Source organism: Carcharhinus amblyrhynchos, chromosome 8 (assembly GCF_965287045.1).
Source record: "Carcharhinus amblyrhynchos chromosome 8, sCarAmb.v2.hapA, whole genome shotgun sequence".
Lineage (NCBI taxonomy): Eukaryota > Metazoa > Chordata > Chondrichthyes > Carcharhiniformes > Carcharhinidae > Carcharhinus > Carcharhinus amblyrhynchos.
Genome location: NC_137331.1, coordinates 39,119,986 through 39,137,885, shown reverse-complemented (window position 1 = coordinate 39,137,885; position 17,900 = coordinate 39,119,986). Strand labels below are relative to the sequence as shown.

The 17,900-nt window shown below is 46.3% G+C and overlaps 1 protein-coding gene across 4 annotated transcripts in view; it reads right to left on the bottom strand.

Moving 5' to 3' along the window:
- LOC145346526 (myelin basic protein) overlaps positions 1–17,900 on the bottom strand; it is a 175,789-nt gene that overhangs the window by 116,116 nt on the left and 41,773 nt on the right. For 3 of the 4 annotated variants that reach the window (XM_080193900.1, XM_080193902.1, XM_080193901.1), the window contains one exon: positions 17,751–17,825. In XM_080193900.1, coding sequence (XP_080050026.1) covers positions 17,751–17,810 — 60 coding nt within the window. In that variant the 5' untranslated portion in view covers positions 17,811–17,825. Of the gene's footprint in view, positions 1–9,269; positions 9,530–17,750; positions 17,826–17,900 lie in introns of those variants that run through there. The other variant, XM_080193904.1, reaches the window with a different exon arrangement.

Sequence of the window (17,900 nt, the reverse complement as noted above, 5' to 3'; positions counted from 1 at the left end):
ATTGTTAATTCAATGCCAAGCAAATGCTCTGGGCCAGAATAAGTACAATTCAAACTATTTAAATCTGAAGACTGTGTGTTTAAAATTATTGTTGGCAACTCTTAACAGCGCAACTATTTCCTTTCCCTTTTCCTCGTGTCTGAATTCACTCTTTCATCCTCTCTTTATTACTCCTTCTGTATCACATTTGACTCTAATTCACACCATTTCTTTCTCAATCCTTAAATCTCCTTAGGTAATGGGCTGACAGCGTTGATTCGACTGCTCACTGAGATTCCAGGTTGGCTTTTGTACCTCTCGCTGTGTGCGCTGTGATCAGTTCAAACTTCTAATCAATAATGCTGCAAATTATAAATTAAGGGCATGGCACGGTGACAATGGTTAGCACTGCTGCCTCACAGCACCAGGGACCCAGGCTCGATTCCCGGCTTGGGTCACTGTGGAGTTTGTACATTTTCCCCGTGTCTGCATGGGTTTCCTCTGGTTGCCTCCCATAATCCAAGGTGCGTGGGTTAGGTTGATTGGCTATATTAAATTGCCCCCCATGTCAGGGGGAACTATCTACGGTAAATGTATGGGGGTTAGAACAAAGGTGGGATTGTGGTTGGTGCAGATGCGATGGGCCAAATGGCCTTCTTCTACACTGTAAGATGCTATGATTCTATGTTAAAAGTTGAGGGCAAAAAGGTTTGAATGGTGTAAATTGGACTGTAGCAGGAGTGTGTAATATCTACAAGATGCACTGCAGCATCTCCAAGCCTCTTTCAACCGCACCTTCCAAACCCACAAACTTTACCATCTAGAAGGACAAGGGGCAGCAGACACATCAACCACAAGTTCCCCTTCAAACCACTCACCCTCCTGACTTGGAAATACATCAGCCGTTACTTCACTGTCATCGGGTCAAAATCCTGGAAGCTTTTCCCTAACAGCACTGTGGGTTTACCTACATGGAGTCTAGCGGTTCACGAAGGGAGCTCACCACCACCTTCTAGAGGGCAAGTAGGGATGGGCAAAAAGCAAATCTGGCCTCAATGTCACCCCCATCCTGTGAAGGACCAGGTTAAAAAAAATAAACCTTTTCCAGGCAAGTCTGAACCATTATTGTGTCATTGCCGTGGAGGGATTGAAACTCTGCAAACACATTGGTATTTCAGATACTCATACCGCTGCCTGATTCTAAAGTCTGACTGCCTGCCCCATTTCAATTTGCAGTGGAGTTAAAGTCAAACTCAGGCTGCCGACATTGGGAAAAGAAACATTTTCTCTTTCATAGCCTAACATGAACATGGAGAAATGTCCAGACCAACTGGCTGGTTGCAGAACAAGGTTTCTTTTAGTCCAGCTTAGAAATTTCATTGCCCTCACAAACAGGAGCTCGACAGGGTCATCACAGGACCAGGTTAAATTTGTGCCAGGATCACAGTAAAATGACCCACTCCTGTAAGCAATGCGATCTGCAGATACACCTCTTTCCAAGCATTGCCTTGTCCCCTTAGATCCCGAGACCTGAAACCTCCTATAATCCCAAGGTCTCAGTGCTTCTCAAAGTCTTCCTGAACCTCCTCCCGATCACTGCTCCTTCATTAGTCGTCACCCCTCCAGCTGCTTAAGACAGAAGCTCTGGAATTCACGCCACCAAGCCTCTCCGCCAACCTCTCTCCATTAAGACGCTCAAAACCCACCTCTAAATTCTCCATCAGTGTACCTGAACAGGCGCTGGAGTGTGGTGACCAGGGGGTTTTCACAGTAAATTCATTGCAGCGTGAATGCAAGCCTACTTGTGACTAATAAATAAACTTTAACCTCTTTGACTAGTTGGCTACTTGTCTTCTCCTCTCAAGGCATCTGCCACAAACAGTTTTGGGATTTTTTTTTCCCTACATTAACAAATGCTCAGATTGTCCTTGTGCGTACAAGAGGTATCCTGCTCCCACTCAGAATTATTCATCTGTATTAGCTCTGCTGTGTTTTACCAGGGGATTACGAAAGAGTAGACAGCAAGAGAAGACATGGTGATGGAGGGATTTGAACATAAACGATAAGAATGTTATATTTCAGTGCGCTGCTGGGTCAGGAGCCAAATAGGTCAGTGAGAACTGTGTTCATAAACTTCAAAAAAAAGAGCTTATTTATTAGTGTTACAAGTAGGCTTAAATTAACACTGCAATGAAGTTACGGTAAAAACCCCCAAGTTGCCATACTCCGGCACCTGTTCGGGTACATCAAGGGAGAAATTAGCTTGACCAATGCACCTAACTAATACACCTTTTGGACAATGGGAGGAAACCGGAGCATCCGGAGGAAACCCAAGCAGACTCGGGGAGAATGTCAAACTCCACACAGTTAGTTCCCCAAGCTGGGAATTGAACCCGTGAGGCAGCAGTGCTATCCGATGATCTGCTACCTTCTTTGAATATGGAATGGAGGGGTGGGGTCCAGCTAAGATGAACCATCATAGGTGCCAAATGCCTTATTTTTTGCAGCCGTGCTCCCACCACCCCCTCCCCAGCACCCACCTATGCATTTTGAGCCAAATAGCTCATGTATTATCAACGAGAGCACATCCAGCGAGTACAGATGATGACATTTTAAGAGGCTCTCTCGCCCAGTAATTTGCCTGTTGAGATTTCAATTGGGCTTCTCCAGAAGATTTCTCTATTGGCTTGGAAACTGCACTTAACGTCTCGGGAAGAAAACCACTGCAAATCACTTTGGGCGGTAGATAATCCAATTTAGAACGAGCAAGGCCACAGGGCTGCCATGGCACTCTGCAGCCTCCACACGCTATTCATCTTGGCTCATTATTGATCTGCTCTGCTGAAGGCCAATTTTCTCCCAGATTCAAAAGAAGCTGTTTTGCGGATATAAATTTCTTTTCACTGCATTGCCATCACTAAAAGGACTTTTAATGTCAAGCTCCTTACAGCCTTCATACAAGATTAAGCCCACGCTAATGTCACAACTCCACTCCTACCCCAGCTAGCAAGGATTAAAAAAAACCTGATTTACAACAAAGAACTTTCATATCATCACGTATTTGTGTAGAATTTTACAAAAAGACAGCATTTCACCAATCTCTGTATTAGCCCAGGGTTGCTTCTTTTAATTTTCGTGAGATGTTGAGTATCACTAGTAAGGCCAACATTTGTTGCTCATTCTTAATTGCCCTTAAACTGAGTGTCTTGCGCTGCCATTTCAGAGGACAGTTAAGAGTCTGTGTCATTGCTGTGGGTCTGGAGTCATATGCAGCCCAGACTGGGTAAGGACAGCAGACTTCCTTCTCCTCCAGTGCACAAGTGAACCAGATAGGTTTTTCACAGCGGTTAGCACTGCTGCCTCACAGCGCCAGGGATCCACTGACCACAGGAATGAGGAGTTGGCCATTTGGGCTAATGAGCCTGCTCCAACACGTGATCACGGCAGATCTGATGTGGTCTAACTCCACATTTTTGTCATTCCCCACATAACCGATGGATTTGCTCTTAAATCAAAAATTCACCTAATTTCCTCCTTGAATGCACACAATGGCCCAGTCTCCACTACTCTCTGAAAAAGAGAATTCCACAGACTAACGACCCTCAAACTAGTGTCACAAGTAGGCTTACATTAACACTGCAATGAAGTAATCATAGAACCTTAGTGTGCATCATTCAGGCCCTATCCCCATCCCATGTATTTATCCTAGCTAATCCCCCTGACACTGAGGCGGTTTAGCATGGCCAATCCACCTAACCCACAGGTCATTTGTGGGAGAAAACCTGGGCACCCGAAGGAAACACGCAATTACTGTGGAAATCCCTAGTCGCCACACTCCAGCATCTTTCTCTTTCCCTGCCCCCATTTGAACCTGACACTGTGGTTAGAATCATAGAATCCTACAGTGCAGAAGGAGGCCATTCGGCCCAATGACTCTGTGCCAACCATGATCCCACCCAGCCCCTATCCCCATAACCCCTTGCATTTACCTTGCTAGTTTCCCTGACACTGAGGGGCAATTTAGCATGTCCACCTAACCCGCACATCTTTGAACTGTGGGAGGAAATTGGGGCACCCAGAAGAAACCCACGCAGACACAGGGAGAACATGTAGACTCTGCACAGACAGTGAGCCAAGCTGAGAATCGAATCCGGGTCTCTGGTGCTGTGAGGCACTGTGCCACCTCTTCAGAAGCCTCAGGTAAAATACAACCCATTGTTTTTAAAAACACTCACGCCACTGACATAGCTCAAAAGCAGGAGTGTGACAAAGATCCACTGCCACACACTAGGGTAGGTATAGCTGCAATGTTCTAAGACACCCTTGGTCCAGAGGTTAGCACTGCTGCCTCACAGCGCCAGGGACCCTGGTTCAATTCCTGCCTCGGGTGACTGTGTGGAGTTTGCATGTTCTCTCCATGTCTGCATGGGTTTCCTCCCACAGTCCAAAAATGTGCAGGTTAGATGCATTGGCCATGTTAAACTGTCCCAATACTCTTGATGGTGAAAGTCGCACAGACTAAAACAAGCACTAAATATTTAGTAGATCAAGTCCGCTGAGGCACTGGGAAGATTAAGTTGGAATATCATGCAGGATGTAATTTTTTTTTTAACTTCATGGGATGTGGGTGTCGCTGGCTGGGCCAGCATTTATTGCCCATTCTAATTGTCCTTGAACTGAGTGATTTGTTAGGCCATTTCAGAGGGCAGTTGACAGTCAACCGCATTGTTGCGGCTCTGGAGTCACATGTAGGCCAGACTGGGTGAGATGACAAGATTTCTTTCCCTGAAGGGCATTAGTGAACCAGATGGGTTTTTACAACAATTGACAATGGTTTCACGGACATCAGTAGATTCTTAATTCTGGATTTTACTGGATTCAAATTTCACCATCTGCTGCAGAGAGATTCGAACCCCGGTTACCCCCATGCCACCGCCTCCCTGTACTCATCTAACAAAGCACAGATGTCTTTGGAAATTAAGAAATAACTTTGGCATTTGTAAACGGGAAACCATTGAAGTCTCACGTAAAAAGACTTCTTTAATAAAAGGAACAGTGGGAAGAGTTCCCAAGGAAATTGAAAAACAAGGAGGCTAGACAGAGTGTCTGATCATAGATTGTTTTCTTTGAAGTAAAATTGGTACAAAACAAAAACCTCAAAGCTAAAACTACTTTCAGTTCCCCAAGTGTCAAAAATCAACAGCTCATGTCATGCAGAGTTGATTTTTTTTTCAATTAAGTTGAACCTCATTTGGCTAATTACTTTGAATAATTTGTGCTCTGTCAAATCATAGCATCAACGATGCAACAGGAGGCCATTTGGTCCATCAAGCTATACTAACAACAATCCCATCCCAGTCCTGTCCTGTCCCCGTAACCCATAGGTTTACCCTCCTAATCCCCCTGATATTAAGGGCAATTTATCATGGCCAAATCGACCTAACCAGCACACCTTTGGACTGTGGGAGGAAATCGGAGCACCCAACGAAACCCACACAGATATGGGGAGAATGTGCAAACTCCACACAGACGGTGACCCAAGCCAGGAATCTAACCTGGGTTCCTGGCGCTGAGGTGGCAATGCTAATCATTGTGCCACCATGCCACCCCACTAAAAGACTTACTCTTCCTACCCTACTGCCACCAAATCAGCTGCAAACTTTGCTTCCATGGAGGGGATGTTGCCCTGTGGTGATGGTGATCCTGATCCTGACGCTATTGATCTTTCTTTTTGGAATCACTGCGATGAGTGGTTAGAATCTTGACCCAACAACAATGCAGAAACTACAATACATGGCCAAAGTCCTGAATGTCTGCAACTTGTGGGCGAACATTGGGAGGTCTTGTGCTTCTCGGGAGTGGATATCACAGGTTTGCAAAGGTGCAGCCAAAGAGATATTTTATCCAGAAATCTTTATGCAGATGTCCCATAGAAGGGACTCAAAACACTGGGCGGTATCCTCTGGCCGTTCACGCTGCTGGGATTCTCTGATCCAGTCCGTGGTGCACCCACTGCCACGGGTTTCTCGGTGGTGTGGGGTGGCTTCAATGGGAATTCCCATCAACTGGAGAATCCAGCAGCGGGACTGGAAAATCCCACCACCAGCTAACAGCACGCCACCTCCTGCCACTGAGAAAAATGCTGAGGGGAGGTCAGAGTATCTTGCCTGTTAACTCGATTTCACTCTCCACAGATACTGCCAGACCTGTTGAGATTTTCCTGCATTTTCTGTTTTCATTTGCAATTTTCCAGCTTCCACGGTATTTTCCTTTCAGCCAAAACATTTTATGTTTCAGACACTACAGAAAGCGTTGGTTTGTGCAATTCACGATGGGCTTTCATATCCGTGGCTTAGTCAGCAGTGCTCTCGTCGAGTCAGAAGTAGGTTCAAGCCCCACTCCAGGACACGAGCACAAAAATCCAGGCTGACTCCCCGCAGTGCCGAGGCCCCATCTGGCCTTCCAAGGTGGTGCGACATCGAAGAGGAGTAGGAGAGCTATTGCTGCTGTCCTGACCAACTTTTATTCAATCACTCACTACCACTATAACAGATCATTGAGTCATTACTGCATCAGGGCAGCATGGTGGCACAGTGGTTAGCATGCTGCCTCAAAACACCAGGAACCTGGGTTCAATTCCAGCCTCGGATCACTGTCTGTGTGGAGTTTGCATGTTCTCCCGTGTTTACGTGGGTTTCCTCCGGGTGCTCTGGTTTCCTCCCACAGTCCAACAATATGCAGGAACTACTACTCCCACTCACCTGACGAAGAAGAAATGCTCCGAATGCTAGTGGCTTTTGTTACCAAATAAACCTGTTGGACTTTAACTTGGCGTTGAGACTTCTTACTGTGTTTACCCCAGTCCAACGCCGGCATCTCCACATCGTTGGCAGAGTAAATACATGGGGTTAAGGGGATAGGGCCAGGGTGGGATTGTTGTCGGTGCAGACTCGATGGGCCTCCTTCTGCACTGCAGGGATTCTATGGTGTTGCTGTGGGAGTTTGCTGGACAATATAAATGTAAGTCTGTCTTTCCTTGTTTTGAAAATTTTCAGAACTGTTGAAAGGCTATCTCCGAAAACATCTTTCATTTCTCTCACAATGTTGGCCCACTCGAGAACAGCTTCTTCCCTGCTGCCCTTAGGATTTTCAATGATCTTATGACATATTAATTTGATCTTTCCCTTCATCCTATTGGCAATTGCAACACTACATTCTGCACCCTTCCTCCTCTCCTATACATTCTAAGAACAGTATGCTTTGTCTGTATAGCTCACAAGAAACAATGCTTTTCGCTGTATACCAATAAGTGACCATAAGAACTGAATTAGGCCATTTGGCTCATCAAGTCTGCTCCGCCATTCAATAATGGCTGATATGATTTTCATCCCCATTCTCCAGCCTTCTCCCTGTAACCCTTGATCCCCTTATTGATCAAGAACCTATCTCTCAAAGACACTCAATGACCTGGCCTTCTCAGCCTTCTGCGGCAAAGAGTTTCACAGATTCACCACTCTCTAGCTAAAGAAATTTCCCCTCACCTGTTTTAAAGGATCGTCCCTTTAGCCTGAGGTTGTGCCCTCTGGTTCTAGTTTTTCCTACTTGTGGAAACATCCTCTCCACGTCCACCCTATCTAAGCCTCGCAGTATTCTGTAAGTTTCATAAGATCCCCCCTCATCCTTCTAAACTCCATTGAGTACAGACCCAGAGTCCTCAACCACTCCTCATATGACAAACTCTTCATTCCTGGGATCATTCTTGTGAACCTTCTTCTGGAGCCCCCTCCAAGGCCAGCACATCCTTCCTTTAGGCATGGGGCTTAAAACTGCTCACAATACTCCAAACGTGGTCCATTTGCGCTCATTTGTGTCCATTTCAAGCGTTTACTGTTGCTAGTTTGGATTAGTGTCAGGGGGACTAGCTGGGAAAATGTGTGGGGTTGCGAGGATTTGGGCTGGGTGGGATTGTGGTCGCTGCAGACTTGATGGGCTGAATGGCCTCCTTCTGCACTGTAGAGATTCTATGATACCCCATATTTGGAATTTTCAAATTTTTGGGGATCGCTTACGTTTTACAATAATCTTGAAGATGCCAAAAGGCCACACAAACCAAACCAGCCACCAGTGTTTATTTTGGCAGATCAAGTCCGCTGAGGGTTACTCAGGATATTCACACAGGAGGTAATTAATCAACAAACATAGGCCTCATTAGCAATTAGGAAATAACCCTGCTAACTATTAAATCATGCAAGCCTTACGTAAAAAATAACTGGGACCATTTTTGGCATACTCTCAACTGCAAAAAAATTTAAGCTTGTTTATAAACAGCAGGTTTATTCCCCCCTGCACACCAGCAAACTCATAATTCACAATTTATGCGTTCTGACTTCCTGAGAGGAAACCAGATGGAACAATATTAGAAGCATAGAATCCTACAGTGCAGAAGGAGGCCATTTGGCCCATCGAGTCTGCACCAACTACAATCCCACCCAGGCCCTATCCCTGTAACCCCACATATTTACCCTGTTAATCCCTCTAACCTACACATTCCAAGATACTAAGGAGCAATTTAGCATGGTCAATCCACCTAACCGGCACATCTTTGACTGTGGGAGGAAACCGGAGCACCCAGAGGAAACCCACACAGACACAGGGAGAATGTGCAAACTCCACACAGAGAGTGGCCCAAGGCTGGAATTGAACTCGAGTCGCTGGCGCTGTGAGGCAGCAGCGCTAACCACTGTGCCACCTACAGCTTTTTCCCTTTAATGGAAAAAAAAACCCTTCATTTAAAAAGAATACACATTTTCCAGCAATGACAGATAGCTAATGAATTACTTTTGTACACTGATTTAAAAGGGGGGGGTATCACAAGTTCATTTGTTCTGTGTATTATAATCAAAGTAAAAATCCTCTGCAAGAGAGTTTGCAATGATGAAACTCCCATGTGGAAGATAAACATGGCCATTATCAATTCTCCACACACCCAAAGCCCCCCTTTTAAAAGCAATACTTCCTGTCACAACCACCTGCTCCCAGTCACACAGACAGCAGCAGCTGACACTGACTCTGCTCTAGTCATTTTCAGCTCCCCCCAACCATCTGTTGTTTCTTCGATTGGTCTATCTCGCTTCCCGTTTGCCATTTAATCTCTCTGACCTCCCACCCAATCACAGAGCTGCCCTTGCTTCCCCACCACCCCACCCCCGCTCGCCCCCACCCTCTGCACTGTCTGAAGAAACCTCTTCCCTCTCAACTCTTTGCAGATCTGATGAAAAAGGTCACTTTACCTGAAACTCTTTTGTTTCGCCCTCGGCCAGACCTGCTTGAATATTTCCGGCTGCTTGTTGTTTTTAAATTACTCAACGGCCCTCTGCAGGTACAATTGCTAAAGTTCTCGACACATCATCACGAAACAACCAAAAGAGAAAAAAAGGAAATCGCCCAGAGCAGTTTGTAGATTTGTTCTTGTGGTTTTTCATCTCACTTGGATTAGCAAAGTCTCTGGAAACCTACCCTGACCCTCGCTACAAAAGCGAGGAATGAGCAATAAGCAATAAACACTGGCCTAGCCAGCGAGGCCCACACCCTCAGAAAGAATTTCACAGAAGCAGAGAGAGAGAGAGAATCTTGCTCCTAGTTTCAGGAGGCTTGTGGTAACTTCCTGCTCCAACTACTTTTTGCACAGGGTGTGGATTTCTCTCCCTATCTTTTCCAATTTGCCAGAAGTATTTCCAATCACACTTCCAGAATGGAGATTCTCCCGCTAACAGTTCCAATGAAAACAACTGTGGTAACACACACACACACACACACACACATAACGTATATATATATATATATATATATATATATATATCTGAATGTATAGATACATATATATATTAAAAACTATTCTTTGGTTCTTCAGAAAAAAAAAACATGCACAGTTTAAGGAAGCTTGAACGCTTGGGATCCTAGGAACAGGAGTAGACCTTTCACCCTTTTGAGCTTATTGTTTTATCCAATGAAAGACATGCCCCTGTCTACGTCAATAGGGACGAAGTGAAAATGGTCAAGAGGTTCAGGTTTTGAGATGTCCAAATCACCAACAACCTGTCCTGGTCCCCCCATGCCAACATTATAGTTAAGAAAGCCCACCAACGCCTCTACTTGCTCAGAAGACTAAGGAAATTTGGCATGCCCGCTACGATTCTCACCAACTTTTACAGATGCACCATAGAAAGCATCCTGTCTGGTTGTATCACAGCTTGGTATGGCTCCTGCTCTGCTCCAGGTGCAAGAAACTACAAAGGGTCATGAACGTAGCCCAATCCATCACACAAACCAACTTCCCATCCATTGACTCTGTCTACATTTCCCGCTGTGTTGGAAAGCAGCCAGCATAATCAAGGACTCCCACACACGCCAGACATTCTCTCTTCCACCTTCTTCCATCAGGAAAGTCATATCAGGTGAGGGGCGGACCATGGAAAAACCTACTGACCTCGGATGGGGAGTTCCCGATTTTGGGGCGAGCGCAGCTGTAAAATCTTGCCCCCGCCTCCCTCTCCCACTCCATCAAATACAGATTCTAGGGGTGGGATTTTCCACCCAAAATCCCATTTAAGGTCAATGATCATTCACTGGCTCCCCCTCACCCTGAAAACCAGCACCACCCCTACCGGTAGCCATCACCTGGTATTACTGACAAAAGACCAACATCATGTCTTTTAAAGAGTGTTTAGACAGTTACATGTCCAAAGATGTGCTGGTTAGGTTGATTGGCCATGCTAAAATTGCCCCCTAGTGTCCTGAGATGAGTAGGTTAGAGGGATTAGCGTGTAAATGTGTAGGGATATGGGGGTAGGGCCTGGGTGGGATTGTGGTCGGTGCGGATTTGATGGGCCGAATGGCTTCTGTCTGCACTGTAGGATTTCAATGATTCTTTAAGATGGGTATAGAGGGATGTGGGCCAAATGTGGGCAATTGGGACTAGTTTAGGGGTTTAAGAGAAAAGGGCAGCATGGGCAAGTTGGGCCGAAGGGCCTATTTCCATGCTGTAAACCTCGATGACTATCATAGGTGGGCAGGGGGGGTCAATGTTTTCAAAAGACGTAGGTGGAATTTTCCCTGCTGCAGGACATGGACCGTGCAGATGGCCATTAACCTTGGGCAAAATTTTCCAGCCTTGGGGTGAGCGCGGCCAGAATATTCAGCCTGCTACAATCAGTATCCGATAGAACGGGGGAGGGAGACGGGGGGCAGGATTTTCCAACTGCACGCGCCCCAAAACTGGAAAAGCCCACTCGAGGTCAATGGATCTTTCCACTACAATTCCCATGGCTGGCAGAAGGGGAAAATTTGCCAGAGGATTCTTTTGAGAAAGAAACAGAACATACATACACCTCAAAACCTTTCTGCAAAAATCGCCATTGTGCTTCAAAACAAGCGACTGGCGACTTTTTCTTTTAACTCCACCAACCGAACCAGCAGAAAGTAGCTGTAAGATATTATTCCGCCATTAGGGTGGTTGCCCATGTCCTTACTCTGTCACACTGGTCAGTCATGATGTGGGTATGCCGGCGTTGGACTGGCGTAAACACAGTAAAAAGTCTGACAACACCAGGTTTTAGTCCAACCTATTTATTTGATAATATTCTCACTAGCTTTCGAGGGGACAGCCTCTTCGTCAGGTGAATGGAGAGTTCTGGCCTCAGACAGAGCATATAAAGCACAGACAGTTTAGAGATTACTGATTAAGATGCGAATCCTTACACCTAACCTGCTGTTCAAGACCTGAAGTGGCTGACAATGTGAGTGGTAGGAGCACTGATCACAGTTTAAAGAGATGTGTATTGTCTCCAGACAGTACAGTAAGTGAGGTTTTGCAAACCCAGGCAAGTCACGGGGGTTACAGATAGTGCGACATGAACCCAAGATCCCTGCTGAGACCGTCCTCATGTGTGCGGAACTTGGCTATCAGTCTCTGCTCAGCGACTCTGCGCTGTCGTGTGTTGTGAAGGCCGCCTTGGAGAATGCTTACCCGAAGGTCAGAGGCTGAATGCCCGTGACCACTGAAGTGTTCGCCAACAGGAAGGGAACAGTCTTGCCTGGTGACTGTCGAGCGATGTTCATTCACACATGGAGCAGTAGAACCAGGGACACTCCTCGTCACAATGGATGTCTCAGCGCTCTACACCAACATCCCCCACGACGATGGCATTGCTGCGACTGCATCAGTACTCAATGCTGACAACTGCCAGTTTCCAGATGCAATTTTACAACTCATCCGCTTTATCCTGGACCACAATGTCTTCACCTTCAACAACCAGTTTTTCATCCAGACACATGGAACAGCCATGGGGACCAAATTTGCGCCTCAATATGCCAACATCTTCATGCACAGGTTCGAACAAGACTTCTTCACTGCACAGAATCTTCAACCGATGCTGTACACTAGATACATCGATGACATTTTCTTCCTCTGGCCTCATGGTGAACAATCACTGAAACAACTATATGATGATATCAACAAATTCCACCCCACCATCAGACTCACCATGGACTATTCCCCAGAATCAGTTGCATTCTTGGACACACGCATCTCCATTAAGGACGGTCACCTCAGCACCTCACTGTACCGCAAGCCCACAGACAATCTCACAATGCTCCACTTCTCCAGTTTCCGCCCTAAACATGTTAAAGAAGCCATTCCCTATGGACAAGCCCTCCGTATACACAGGATTTGCTCAGATGAGGAGGATCGTGACAGACACCTCCAGACCCTGAAAGATGCCCTCGTAAGAACAGGATATGGTGCTCGACTCATAGATCGGCAGTTCCGATGCGCCACAGCGAAAAACCGCACCGATCTCCTCAGAAGACAAACACGGGACACAGTGGACAGAGTTCCCTTCGTCGTCCAGTACTTCCCCGGAGCGGAGAAGCTACGACATCTTCTCCGGAGTCTTCAACATATCATTGATGAAGACGAACATCTCGCCAGGGCCATCCCCACACCCCCACTTCTTGCTTTCAGACAACCACACAACCTCAAACAGACCATTGTTCGCAGCAAACTACCCAGCCTTCAGGAGAACAGTGACCACAATACCACACAACCCTGTCACAGCAACCTCTGCAAGACATGCCGGATCATCGACATGGACACCATCATCACACGTGAGAATACCATCCACCAGGTACATGGTAAATACTCTTGCAACTCGGCCAACATTGTCTACCTGATATGTTGCAAGAAAGGATGTCCCAAAGCATGGTACATTGGGGAGACCATGCAGACGCTACGACAACGGATGAATGAACATCGCTCGACAGTCACCAGGCAAGACTGTTCCCTTCCTGTTGGCGAACACTTCAGTGGTCACGGGCATTCAGCCTCTGACCTTCGGGTAAGCATTCTCCAAGGCAGCCTTCACAACACACGACAGCGCAGAGTCGCTGAACAGAGACTGATAGCCAAGTTCTGCACACATGAGGACGGTCTCAACAGGGATCTTGGGTTCATGTCGCACTATCTGTAACCCCCGTGACTTGCCTGGGTTTGCAAAACCTCACTTACTGTACTGTCTGGAGACAATACACATCTCTTTAAACTGTGATCAGCGCTCCTTCCACTCACATTGTCAGCCACTTCAGGTCTTGAACAGCAGGTTAGGTGTAAGGATTCGCATTTTAATCAGTAATCTCTAAAGTGTTTGTACAAAGCGTGCAGGAAGGTTTTTTTTTGTCTCAGTATGTAGACAGGCCAACTAGAGGTGAGGCTATATTGGATTTGGTGCTGGGAAATGAGCCAGACCAGGTGCTAGACTTGGAAGTTGGTGTGCATTTTGGTGATAGTGACCACAATTCGGTTACGTTCACCTTAGTGATGGGAAGAGATAGGCATGAACCTCGGGTCAGCAATTTTAGCTGGGGTAAGGGCGATTATGAGGCTATCAGGAGTGAATTAGGAAGCATGGATTGGATTAGGGGATTACAGGGACTGGGAACGTCTGAAATGTGGAGTTTTTTCAAGGAGCAGCTACTGCGAGTCCTTGATAGGTATGTCCCTGTCAGGCATGGTGGATTTGGTAGATCTAGGGAACCGTGGTGCACTAAAAGAGTTGAGTCGATGGTTAAAAAAAAAAAAGGAGGCTTATGTTCGGATGAGATTGGAGGGCTCAGATAGTGCACTAGAAAGCTTTAGATTGGCTAGGAGGGAGTTGAAGAGTGAGTTGAGAAGGGCTAAAAGAAGACATGAGAAGACTTTGGCTGATAGGATTAAGGAGAATCCTAAGGCGTTCTATAGGTATGTCAAGAACAGAAGGTTGGTCAGGGCAAGATTAGGGCCAGTTACAGACAGCAGGGGGAAGTTGTGTGTGGAACCGGAGGAGATTGGAGAAGTATTGAACCAATATTTCTCTTCGGTGTTCACGCAGGGGGACATGAATATAGCTGAGGAGGACATTGGGTTGCAGGGGTGTAAAATAGACAGTATTACGGTTGATAAAGAGGATGTGCTGGAAATTCTTGAGGGGCTGAAAATAGATAAGTCCCCTGGTCCGGATGGGATCTACCCTAGGATTCTCTGGGAGGCTAGAGAGGTGATTGCAGAGCCTCTGGCTCAGATCTTCAGGTCGTCATTGGTCTCTGGTGTAGTCCCGGAGGATTGGAGGATAGCGAATGTTGTCCCATTGTTTAAGAAGGGGAACAGAGACTTTGCCGGGAATTATAGACCGGTGAGTCTTACTTCTGTTGTGGGCAAGGTTTTAGAAAAAATTATTAGGGATAGGATTTATAGTTATTTGGAGTGTAATGAATTGATTAGAAATAGTCAGCATGGTTTTGTAGCGGGTAGGTCGTGCCTTACTAACCTTATTGAGTTTTTTGAGAAGGTGACCAAAGAGGTGGATGGGGGTAAGGCAGTTGACGTGGTATACATGGATTTTAGTAAGGCGTTCGATAAGGTTCACCATGGTAGGCTTCTGCAGAAAATGCAGATGTATGGGATTGTGGGTAATCTAGGAAGTTGGATCAGGAATTGGCTATCAGATAGGAGACAGAGGGTGGTGGTGGATGGTAAATATTCATCATGGAGTGCAGTTACGAGTGGTGTGCCTCAGGGATCTGTTTTGGGGCCACTGTTGTTTGTAATTTTTATTAATGATCTGGATGAGGGTATAGTTGGGTGGATTAGTAAATTTGCTGATGACACCAAAGTTGGAGGTGTGGTAGATTGTGAGGAAGGGTGTCATAGTCTGCAGGGAGACTTAGATAGGTTGCAGAGCTGGGCCGAGAGGTGGCGGATGGAATTTAATGCGGAGAAGTGTGAGGTAATTCACTTTGGTAGGAGCAACAGATGTGTCGAGTATAGGGCTAACGGGAGGACTTTGAATAGTGTGGATGAACAGAGGGATCTAGGTGTGTGTGTACATAGATCCCTGAAAGTTGGGAATCAAGTAGATAAGGTTGTCAAGAAGGCGTACGGTGTCTTGGCGTTTATTGGTAGGGGGATTGAATTTAGGAGTCGCAGTGTAATGTTGCAACTGTACACTACTCTAGTGCGGCCGCACTTGGAGTACTGTGTGCAGTTCTGGTCCCCGCATTACAAGAAGGATGTGGAGGCGTTGGAGAGGGTGCAGAGGAGGTTTACTAGGATGTTGCCTGGTATGGTGGGGAGGTCCTATGAGGAGAGACTGAGGGATCTAGGGTTGTTTTCGTTGGAAAGAAGGCGGCTAAGAGGGGATCTTATTGAAACATATAAGATGATTAGAGGTTTAGATAGGGTGGATAGTGATAGCCTTTTTCCTCGGATGGAGAAAGCTAGCACGAGGGGGCATGGCTTTAAATTAAGGGGGGGTAGCTACAGGACGGATGTCAGGGGTAGGTTCTTTACCCAGCGGGTGGTGAGGGATTGGAATGCCCTGCCTGCTGCAGTTGTAAATGCATCTAGTTTGGGGGCGTTTAAGAGATCTCTGGATAGGTTTATGGACGAAAAGGGATTGGTATAGGCTAGTGGGTCATTGTTTTTTTAACTGGTCGGCGCAACATCGTGGGCCGAAGGGCCTGTTCTGCGCTGTAATGTTCTATGTTCTATGTTCTAAACTGTCTGTGCTTTATATGCTCTGTCTGAGGCCAGAACTCTCCATTCACCTGACGAAGAGGCAGTCCCCTCGAAAGCTAGTGAGAATATTATCAAATAAATAGGTTGGACTAAAACCTGGTGTTGTCAGACTTTACACTGGTCAGTAACAGGATGACGGCCATTATGTTTAACAGGTAACAGGGACGGAAGTGGTTTGCTGGCATTCTGGCTCCCCTTGTTACCGCCTGATGACCTGCTCCGATTAACATTAAATCAAAACAAACGCGCTCTTCTCGCGAGGGGCTGCCAACAGGAAGCAATCCAAGAGCTTTCATAAGCTTCCCCATTCCCGCCCCTTCCCCCACTCCCAATTAATGGCTGCTCCCAACATGCCCATTCTCAGGGTTTATCACTCCACACCAACAGAAAAGCAAACAGGTCCCCTTGACTACATTCACCCCTGCTTCTCTAATTTAAAAAAAAACTACACAAACAAAAGTTTTCAAAGATTAAAAAAGCACAAAGGTTTGCTTACAGCAGTACAGTGGTCAATCCTAGGCAAGAAGGAGCCCCTACTTTATACTCAGGTGAAGGCCATTTGGATTACGGGACAGAGGCCTAGTGCAACCAGGCCTCATTTCCAGGAAGACTTGCAGCTTTGAAGAAGGCAGGGCAGCTGGTGCAATAGCTTCCTGTTTATCTCGCAAGTCAGCTAGCTCTATAACCACAGCCTTGTTTTATGAATCAGACCGGCAGCTCCGCATGAGGTGGCTTTGGAAATCCTGTGGTGGCCAAATAATTGGAAGCAGTTTCAGAACGGGAGAGGTCAGCCTGTCTGGGAAAGAACATTCCCGACAATTGGAGAGTCTCAGATGGCTTGTCAGGTAGCTCGCATGGCCCATAGCTCAGACGATGTCCCTCTCCACTCCTCCTCCCACTGCAGAGGCTTGAGCAGACTGGCACATGGTGTACACTCAGGTGCGTATGAAAGGATTTCCTGGTCGCTGTTATGAAAGCGAGGGAGAGAGGAGTTCTCACCAACACCCTGGCCAATATTTATCCCTCAACGAAAAATAAAATAAATCACATCAACATTATCATATGGTGGTTTGTACAGCACGGTGGCACAGTGGTTAGCACTACTGCCTAACAGTGCTAGGGACCTGGGTTCAAATCAGGCCTTGGGTCACTGTCTGTGTGGAGTTTGCATGTTCTCCCTGCGTCTGTGTGGATTTCCTCCAGGTGCTCCGGGTTCCTCTCAGTCCAAAGATGTGTGGGTTAGGTGGATTGGGCATGCTAAATTTCCCCTTGGTGTCAGAGGGATTTGGATGGTAAATATGTAGGGTTACGAGGATAGGGCCCGGGCAGGATTGTTGTTGGTGCAGACTCGATAGACTGCACAGGCTCCTTCTGCACTGTAGGGACTGAGAGAGCTTGCAGTTTAGAAATAAGCTGCCGCTTTGAAATATATTATAACTGTTACAACACATTCATTGGCTGTAAAGTGCTTGGGCCATTCTCAGCTCATGAAAAGTGAATATATAAACACAAGTACCTTCTTAACTAAGCTAAATGTATTGAATCAATATCTGATCCAATATTAAGTGACTTTACATAGCATGTCCAATTTTCAAACTGGAGATTCCCTATGTGCGCACACTTAAAAAAAAATCACATCAATTAATCGAACACATGTCCTTACTTTGTCATCCTGGTCAGTAATAGGATGATGGCCATCATGTTTACCAGATAGGTTGCCCATTCTGACCCTTGAGAGCTGCAAAACGGAAAGAAAAAAGACAACAGATTAGACAACATGAAGACAGAGGACGTGCAAGTCTCCCTTGGCACT